Genomic DNA, 10,665 nt, shown 5'->3' with positions numbered 1-10,665 from the left:
TTAATTTAGGTTATTTTTCCTCTCACGATTACTTTGCTACAGCCTGTTGCTAGAGAGCGCTTAGCATGTTTTTGCACATAGGGTTCCTAGTGCTACTAATCAAAATTTAACTCTGCGGCTACTCTCGCTTTCCTCAATGGATTGTATGTGTGTGGTAAAAATGACAGAAGCAGGAATGGGAAATGATGTGACTGATAGATAATGATACTATTTGGACCATCTACCCAATAAATACTTCATTCTTGAGGCAGTCAGTTACAAATAAAATCCTGACCTGAAAATACCCATGAACTTTAAGATGAATGGTTTTAGTCTGGAGAGCAAAGAGAAACTACAGAATGTAAAATTGAGTGAGGAATTTCTAACTGGTCAGCACAAAAGATAAATCATTATTCACAGTAAAGCTGGGAAAGATACAGGACTGATCTGAAATACAGTAAAATGATAGCTCCTGTAGTCTTGTTCCGTAATTTAAAAATTATTAACAATTTTAAGATAGCTGTTTCTGGAAATAAAAGGTTCTCCTGAGTAAGAAGAAGCAGGCAAGTCAACTGGTAGAGTGGGACAGACTGATTTAGTTAGTCTTAGCCACAAATGACACCATGTTCTGACACCTTACTTCTGTGTTTACAAGTCCCAGCCTTAGAATGGATAATTTATTATCATGGAAAACCTGGGATACTCACTATCATGCATTGTTCCCAACCAGTCAATATACAGTATATCCAACAATCCCTGATTCTCTTCTTTACAGGTCCCTGGTCTCCAAACCAGAGGTAATGAGTTTAATTGCCCATATTTAAAAGCACCCCTGGCTTTTTTCCTACTCTCCCCACCCCAGCCCTCCTACCCATTTTGCTTCATTTATGGACCCAAACATGCTTCGGTTTACACAGACTCCACCCCAAGCCAGCTGTTCTGTGCATGAAATGATTCTTTCATGGAAAGTTTTGCACATCCCTAGCCATACCTAAATCTTAGATTCTTTGATGTTATCTAATGGTCCTTTATATTTTTGCAGATGGGTAACCTGTAAACTAAATGCAGCTTTTGTGGCTTATCGTAGGGGTCTGTTGTGAATGCTCAAGCTCCTACCTTCTTTCACAACAGCCTGCTGTAACATGCTGGATTCACATGTTGCGCAAAGCTATTTAGCTTTGGTTTGCAAAATAAATAGTGGGCTATGCAAAGCATTTGGAAGGAGCACCTTGCAAAACAGAGTGAAATACTCCTCCTTAAAAGTTAAAAGAAATCCACATCCATGGGCTATCCTTCTCAGCTTGCTCTGCAGGAGTGTGTGTATGTATAGTGGAACACGAATATTGTAGAAGACCTGTTTCATCTCCAGACTAGATGTCAGAGAGGCTCTGAGGCCCATTTATATTTTGCATGGTTGCCTGCTTTTATGTATTGGAAAAGGCTATAGACTCTCTCTCTGTTTTGCCCTCCACCTGATGTAAACTCATTCCTATGAATCTGATGTATGTTAGTACTGTAATAAATTGGCTTTGATTTTTGTATGTCCCAAACCATAAGTATGCAGGGAAAAAGGGCACTTCTCCATCACTTAAGTACACCAAGGCATCTAGCTACGCAAGGTGAGTGTAACATACAGTAGTTCAGGGATACTCTAGATCATGTTGTACTCAAGTGTTGATGAAATAATTATGTCCTGTACTTTCCAAAATTTGACTCAACCTAACCTTGATCCAAAACAACACTTCCTCAAACAGTTGATAGTAATAGCAATACTTCATTCAATTTCTATGGATTTGTTCACAAGAAAGGTGCTATTTAATTTTAAAAAGATGAAGTAGAAAGTAAGGACATAAAATGTATAAAAATGTGAGTATTAAGAATTTGTTATTTGAGAAAGGATAACTTTTCTGCTTTATTCTGGGTGTCCGCCTATGCTGAAGTGCGGCACATGGCCATCTGAAAATAACCTTTTAAGTGGTAGCTCCCACCCCCACCCTTCATCTCCAGAATATGCTCCTCAGTGAAATATGTCTGGGGCTAACTTTATTTTTCTTGCTGTAACAAAGACGTTCTTATTCCCTCAGGACTTTATATATTGTATATTATTTTAATTTAAAATGTATGTACTATATAGAAATGTTCAACTATTCTGGTTGCTACTTCCATTTTTTAGTTGTATATTTTAATGTCTTTTATTTTGGAAATGAATTACAATTCAAAATTTATTGTAAGCCATCCTGGGAAAACAAAGTGTCACATAAAAATAAATAAAAGAAATACATCATGGCAATACTGTACGTATTTTCCCAGTTATTGTCCAAAATCTCAAATTACTTCCATTTGTTTTTCTTGATGATTTTGTGTAGAAATCACCATATATCTAAGTAATATACTGTACATTTCTCTTCAGAAGCAATCAAGAATTGTTTCTGATTATATAGAACCCAGATTAATCTATGATCTTAATGTTGAACATTCAGTGTTATTTTAGGGAATGGGAAAGCTTACTTGAGCTTGCAATGCTATGAATAGGAAACAAGTAGTTTTGAGAATGCAACAAGGGACAAAGTGAAATGAAATGCAGTGGAGCAGATATACCAGCAATTATTATATTTTTTATAATAAGGTTTGACAGTGTTCTCATTTCATGTTATTAGCTTCTCCCCCCACCACAACTTTTCAGATTGAATTCTGAGAAGCTTTTAAAATAGTTTTAAAAAACATTTTCCTCTAATAAGTAAATTTCCTTTTCTTCTAGAGGTTTGGTGGTGGGAGTAGGGAGTTCTTTTATTTGCATAGGTAAGCACTTGAAACTGAAGCTTTATAGTTAATAGAAATAGAGATAAATTACTCAGACATCGTATTTTCATCAGTAATGTATATTTAAAATAATACATTTTCAGGATATTTGTCAGCATCCTTTTCATATTACTTTGATATACGAAAGAAACATTTCTGGAAAAAATAGTATTCTATTAAAAATTCTATAGTAAAGTAGATTGAAAATAGCCATCATTAAAATATTATGGGGCTTTTAGTTCAAAATCCATTTGATATTGCACAATCCATGGCAAACAATATTACAGATCTTAACATTAAATGCTTATTGCTATTCAACTCAAAATAAAATACACTCTTAGCACATAATAACATTCAGCAAAGAAATGGTAAATGCACAATTTCTATCTTATTACTTCTGAGTTACCAGCGTATTTTTTTTTACCGTATCAGGCAACTCACAGGTCTGTTTGGGATTATACAAGCATTGAGAGATTTGTACATCATTATCAAAATATCTCCACTGCATTGGTAAATCTACTAACCAGACCTGCATAGTATTCTGTAACAATACCAAGCAACTAAATAAGCCTAATTGCTCATACACTAGTCTTGAACTGCCTGAACAAATAAACAAAGGTAATTAATAGAGGAGCAAAAGCAAAAAATAATTAGTAGCATGCTGGTGTTTCTGCCAGATAAAAGGTCTAGTGGATGGCATGATAGCAGTACAGCTCGGTGTCACAGTACCATCTACTCACACAGTTTAGCATGTTTTTTGCCAACTGAGGAGCCAGAAAATCTACCTTCGTTCTCCACCATAAATACTTGTTAAAAAAAGAGAACAGTCTATGCTTAGCAGATATTGGGGAAATCCAAGTGTCCTGTCTGGGAATCAGGAGCCTGTAATACTCAATATCAACTGGAAAAGGCTGGAACAAAGTATTGGTTAATTAAGTGCATCTTCTGTTCCTTATAAATATTATTAAATATCCCTTGTTTCAAATTTTCCTTTAAGCTTGTGTTCAGTATCTTCAAGAAGAAATGTTCAACATTCATAAGGTCTATGTCTGAGCAGTAACAATTTAATTACTATTGATTATCCTCCACAAACAGGTCACTTGTATGATTATCAGTTTAAGTTAACTATGAATATAGCTGCCAAATATGGTAATCCTAAAAATGGGCAGAAAGAAAGGATATAAAATGTAAAAATAAACAGTATTTTTTTCAGGATTTTTTTTCTGAAAAAAGTCAGTATAACCTGCTGGTACAGCTATAACTTGTTTAGGTTAAAAACAGCTTATGCTATGTGTTTTCTTTTACTTACTGCTAATTTTATCATGCTTGCATGTGACTTGGAGCTTCGAATCTGGATTTAACAAACCATGACATCGACACGCTCATGCATACAGCCTATTTGAACCCAATGTGTTCCCCCCTTTGTGAGAATGGGTAAACAAATAATATGCCAACCTTTTAACAGGATTTGTAGCTAGTTTATAAATTGTGTGTTTGTGCAGACATAACAGGTCAATACAAGCCTACTTCCAGACTGCAAATTAATTCAACCAGCTGCAGGTGACTCATCCATAAGCAGCATATGCCTTCTGTATTAAGTGATCACACACTGTTTTTGCAAAATGGAGAGGTACAGCTAATCTTTTTCAAAAATCTAACATCCTAGCACTTCACCACCACCTTTTTGCATGTTGAACAGCTTTTCCCAACCTGTACCCGCATACTTGTTAGGCTAAAAACTCCCAGAATTCTCAATTATCATAACCAACAGGAATTGTAGCCCCAAAACATTTGGAGAATGCCAGGTTCAGGGCCAGATTTAGATGTCGTGAGGTCCTAAGGCTATGGGAAACTTTGGGGGTGCTATTTAGCAACTGCTAACAGAGAATAAAGCTATATAACAACTGAACTTGGCAAGAGGGTTGCCATGATGCATATGATGGTGTGGGGAAGAGCCCTCTGAACAGAAAGTGAATCCATGCAGAAACGAAGCATATTTTAATTAATGAGGGTCATGTGAGTTAAACAGGAGGGCTTAATTGATGGAAACTTTCATATATGAAATAATAAAACTGTAATACTTTTTAAGAATCTGAACATTTAAGAAGCTCCTTCAGATTCTGAGGCCCTAAACGGAAGCTTGCTTGGTTCTGGTGGGAAGGCAATTTAACAGTGTTAAAATATCCTATGTTTATGCAAAACTGGTTTTCTCCCTCTCCCTCCCTCCCTCCCTCCCTCTCTCCTCTCTCTCTCCTAAGCAATATAAGCAACAACACTTAGTGTTATACTTATGTCAAACGTTCTAAATTTTAAAATAAATATCCTATTCTTAGCCCTTTAAAAGTATGTATTCAGAACCATTTTTGGTATCAAATGCAGCAGAATATAACTATATTGTCTGTTTAATAAACAAACAAAATGGCTTGTCAATAATTGGCACACAGTCCAGAATTATAATTGCTCTCATGGAAGCTATGTTTTTTTCTGTATGCACATATATTTAACTATGGTTTCTGAATTATTGCATAACTCTAGGAGGATTTCATATCCTTCTGTGATTTTAGTGCTTCGTGTATATATATATATATATATATATATGTTTGTGTGTCTATACACACAGACACACCCACGCACACCCACACTCACACTCATATAAAAATAATAGTGTTTCTTGCAAGGTAATTCATACACAAAAAACTATGGAAAATCGCTTCCATCATAAACCACTGGCCGTTGAACAGATAAGTGGAAAAATACTTTTTTTGAGATAAACCTGTAAGAAAAACAGCATAAGAGAATTAGTCAAATTGAAATTGTAAAAGTAACGTCATCTAGGAGAAACAAAGACCATGCATTACAACTTAATAATCATACTGTTCTTAAGTGCAATTCTCTTCCTCTGAACTGGGTAAGTATGATCCCAGCCACATAGGGGATGGCTATTTATTTCTATCCTTTATGGCAAAATTGCCTCATTCAATAGAATGTCATAAGATATAAAAAAGTAATGAGAAGTCAAGTCTTCAAATGACATTTGAAGAGGAGCAATTAAAGCATCAACAACAATTTTAAAAATATAAAATAATTGGGACTGCAGCCTAAGAGAGAAAATTTTTTTTCTTGAATATTTGAATTATTAATTATTAAATATTAAAAATATTTCAATATTTAAAACAACATAAAGTAATCCTTTATTAATTCTTTCTATGAGGTTTTAGAGCAACACAATTTCTGTATTCACTCCATACTCAGAATGAAATACATGGTAACTTCAAGAATCTCCCATTCCTCACAAGTATTAACAATACTCTCTGCTCTCCAGCTGCACCAACCTAGAGAAGGTGTTGTCAAAAATAAGTATGTAGATTCCAGCATTTCGGACTTTTACATTCCCCCTGATGGTTTCCTTATGGGAGTTGCAGCGAGTCATAGGAATAAGAACCTGCAAAAGATACATCAGCATAATAGCCAGAAGGAACTTTGCCAGTACAAACTAACTCAGGGAATGAATGAATGAATGAATGAATGTGCCTTTAACCAGCCTGCCCAAACAGATGCCTTCTCTATGTGTTGACTATAACTCCCATCATTCTCAGCCTGCATGGCCACCAATTAATTAAATATTAATTGAAAGATACAGTGATGAGAAGAAAATCAGGAAGAACAGAAGATTTTCAGCAACAACTTTCTCTATGATACTGATAGCATAACGGATCAGTAAGATCTTACAACATGGGTTGGCAATCTGCGGCTAAAGTGTCCCACATCTTTTAACCCCCAGACCCTCTTCAGGCAGGGCAAATCCAAACAAAAATCAACAGCACTGTTTCCTGCTATCTACAGATTGGAACTCTAAACCCCATTAAAACTAGAGCATAATCCCTCACTATATTTTTGGGACAGAGACCTAGAATGGTGTAGCTCTGCTAGCAAACAACAGATTTTCTTAGCTGAACTGACTTGTTCATAATTAAATTATGTGCAATGTTTCCATGGAGGAGAGCAATTCTGGTATGAAGGGCTGACTTACTTTACATTGATCCAGAGAGGTTTCTTCTGACTGCTTGTACACCACACTGAATGATATGCTCTTTGGGTCTGATGAAAACACCCAACTTACTGTAAGGCCAGTCTCATCCACAGTGATTGGAATAATGCTGTAAGTACTTGACTTAATGAACAGTTCTCTGGTACCTTCTCCAAACTTTAAAATCTCCTCCACTGTAAAAGGCAGCTTTAGCCTGAAAATAACAAACAAACAAACAAGAGCAAAAAGAATGCTTGACTAACATATATGACACAAGATGTGGAAGCTCACTTCTTACTCGCAAGAACATTTGTTATGAATCAGTGTTGCTAAAAGAAACAATGGCTTAGCATTATTGTGTATCTGGCCAGTGGCACTTGCTTCCAAATAAACATGGAGAAATGAGCTGGGCTTACATCAATTCTCCTGACTTCAGCAAACAGATCTCTGCATCTTGGGTCATTTGCAAATCATCAGATTCATTGAAAGTTGAGGAGCTATAGGTGCTGTTTCTGGGGACAAAGAGAATGGGATTATCATAATCACATATCATTTCCAAAATGGTACATAGAAATCTGAAAATCCAGAATCCATGATGGCTTATGGTATAGTATTACTCAATTAAACAATACACCGTAAAATACAAATTACAATTCAGAATCAAAATATTTTTAAAAAAAATGTATCCAGGAAAAACCTAACAGCTAAAAATGAAAACAAAAGAAGGTAACACTGTAGCCATCATGTTCTAAAATTCCAATAGCACAGGAGCCAATAAAGTATCTGGGGGTTTTATCCCCCCAAAACTTAAGGGGTTATGCACAATTACAAGATTGCTTGGAAACAATCTTAAGATGAAAAAAAGACCCAAACAATGGGAGAAAAAGCAGTTACTCATTTTGGACAGCTCTATGCAGTTAAGATCTATATTTTACCTAAAATAACTTTTTCATTTCGAACAATACTGATTACTATACCTGATTTTATATTAGCTCAATGGGCAAAAGGCACAAAAATTCAAAATTAAAGTATTATATTATATTATATTATATTATATTATATTATATTATATTATATTATATTATATTATATTATAATAAAATTGATTGTTATATTAATTGAGTTAGAAAGGAGGATAAGAAATTGGAAATTTAGACTGATGAAGCACAATTATCAAAATTAATGAGTTTTGTTAAAAATGACAATTGAAAAGTCTAATATCAGTGGAGACATCCACGAAAGGCATTATTTTTTTAATAAATACATGAAGACTCATCATATGGGTAAGCAATGCTATACAAAATGCAAAATAAGTAATAATGAGCAAAAGAAATCAAAGGTAGAAGGTAAAACAGAATATCTCATTACATCTAGTTTATGCCAACACCATTCCCTATTTCTTTATGTATTGTTTATTTACTGGAGCTTATATGCTGCTTCAGTCCAGCAGGATTCTGAACAGTGTACCTTCCCTTCTTAAAGTAAAAGGGTTAAAATACAAGAACAATATAATAAAATAACAGGAAGAAATAATAACAAGAAGATATTTAAAAAGAAGGGCACCCAGAACAAAAACATCCAAACTCAACCCAGAGTAAGGGTTCAAACTTATCCTAGATCACCGCTCGGGGATTTCTTAAAAAGCCAGAGTTTAATAGCTCTCTGAAATCCTAAAAGAGTGGGGAACTGGTAAACTATTCCAATGAAGTGGGGCTGCAAAAGAGACGGCTCAAGTCCTTGGGCTCTACAGAAGGGTCCTCAACCGAGCCTACCCTGCTCAGTCTTACGGCATGGCCAAAAGCCACTGGGAGTAGATAGACTCACAGATATCAAGACCCTGAGCCATAGAAGCTTTAAAGATGACAATCAGCATCTTGAATTGCACCCAGAAGCCAACCAGTAATCAGTGTAGCTCTCAAAGTAGGAGTGTTGTGGGAAAATTTTGGAACTCTAATTACCACTGCCCAAGACACTGCTTTTGTGGCTCTCTGAGTACCCTCACATTTTCAGACCTTTTAGAGGGAGGATTTAACACACAAAATGAGAATCTAAGACTTACATTAAATACTTCTGTGATCAAATTGCAGTCAGTAAACACTGTTTGGAAGAGTCACATATTCACCGTTTAACCCGAGGTAAGCAGTGGCAGAATTATGTTGGACCTCTCTAAGGAAAGCTCTCTCACTCACATCAAGGGATATGTTTTCTATCTCCAAATAAATTGATTTATCTCCAGATAATTGATTTAAATTGAATATTATAGATTTTCTAAACTACCCTGGGCACTATGTGGAAGAGAGGCAGGTCAAAATTCCTGCAGTGCAATTCTAGACTTGTCTACTAAAACACAGGTCCTGCTCAAATCAGTGAGGCTGGGTACAGGATTTGCAGCTTTTAAGATAGTTAATTTTTTTCCCCTAGGTGGAACTTTCCAGATGTATTGGACTAAAATCTAATCATCCGTATCCATTTTCCACGTGGCTCAGACATTTCATCACATACATAACACTATCAAAAATCAGTACTGAAAACAAATAGAATTATTTTACAAATGCTGGAATGCAATATATTAATACTGTAATAACATCACTCACACATTCTACAAAAAATAAGAGATTGCTTCCAACTAGTGTGGAAATACAATAATATAGGTTGGTTACAGTAGTTCTAATTCACTCTTTGTATATTAAGTCACAATACGTAAGAAAGTAGAATAGTTTTATAAAAACCTTTTACTTTACTAGTCTATTTAAAAATTGCCATCACTAGATGGCAGTATATCAACAAAGTAGCTCTCTGTAGTATCTCACCAAATTCTTTTCTCTGCATTCTTCTTCATGGCTACTACCCACCAGTCCTTCACCTGGCAAAAAACTACACTGGCATAAAATGTGCAGGCCTCAATGGCAATTCCTCTTCTGCCAGATACACAATGACAACAAATGATGCTGTCCTTATTTACGGTACAGAGGGAGCTTTAAGAGCAGGGATTACTGGATCACCCTGACCTTCTTTCCTTCCCTCCCCACCAAATGTTACCAGCCAGCAGGAAAACGTCCACCAATCACTCTCCTTAATCTTGTCTTGGATGAGGTGAGGGAGGAGGTGAATTCTGGCAGATAGCTATATCAGCAGGTTTATTTATTTGTCAAAATGTCCTCTAATTTTATGCAAGTGTTTTTTGTAGGAACATTCATAAGGAGCTCAACTATGAATTAGTGCTTGACAAACTCCTTTGGGACATGGGTTTAGCGCTCTTCTGTAAAAGTGCTAAACCCATTTCAAAAGGAGATGAATACAACTTTAGTGCTATTCCAGAAAAGCATAAATCTGTGTTCAAAACCACCCAATTGTGAGAGATGAGTAAAAAGCCAGTGCCTTTCCTGGAAGAGATTATCAGTTGTTCAAGGCCAAGAAAGTCAGGGCATGGAGCCTGTTGAAAGGTAGGAAAGGTGATAAGAAGCAGCAGGTGGGTTTAAGTCACAGGTATAAGAGAGGAATTGTACCCACTTTCTGAAGCAGTAAATTCACAGACTAATAAAGATTTAGGAAATAGTTTTATAAACAGCCTGCAAGTTCTTTCATTATTAGTGAACAGTTTGCCATTCACACAAAGACAGTAAATAAGAACAATTAGAACAATTCCACCCTAATGTATCCTGAGGATATACTGTATATTGCCTGTATGTTTGGAAATACTTCAGTTGCCAGAATTCTGATAATCTCATCCCTTATTATTAATTTTAAAAAAACTTCTAAGAATTGCATTTGGAAAAAGAATTTATTTTTGGTGACAAGAGACAGACACATGCTGATATAGGACAACAGATTGTTCAGTGTGGCTTCAAACACCTGCAATA

General features: G+C 35.6%; 1 protein-coding gene across 2 annotated transcripts in view; it reads right to left on the bottom strand.

Annotated features, from left to right (window-relative positions):
• Window positions 1–5,026: 5,026 nt before the first annotated feature.
• The window catches only part of FYCO1 (FYVE and coiled-coil domain autophagy adaptor 1), a 39,626-nt gene continuing 33,987 nt past the window's right edge, over window positions 5,027–10,665 (bottom strand). For both annotated transcript variants that reach the window (XM_063304006.1, XM_063304007.1), the window contains 4 exons: window positions 7,222–7,317; window positions 6,809–7,019; window positions 6,111–6,220; window positions 5,027–5,551 (listed from right to left, as the gene is read on the bottom strand). In XM_063304006.1, the coding sequence (XP_063160076.1) occupies window positions 5,476–5,551; window positions 6,111–6,220; window positions 6,809–7,019; window positions 7,222–7,317 (493 nt within the window). In that variant the 3' untranslated portion in view covers window positions 5,027–5,475. The remainder of the gene's footprint in view (window positions 5,552–6,110; window positions 6,221–6,808; window positions 7,020–7,221; window positions 7,318–10,665) is intronic.

The sequence above is a fragment of the Candoia aspera genome, chromosome 4 (genome assembly GCF_035149785.1).
Source record: "Candoia aspera isolate rCanAsp1 chromosome 4, rCanAsp1.hap2, whole genome shotgun sequence".
NCBI classification, from domain to species: Eukaryota; Metazoa; Chordata; class Lepidosauria; order Squamata; family Boidae; genus Candoia; species Candoia aspera.
This window is presented reverse-complemented; position numbering and strand designations above follow the sequence as displayed.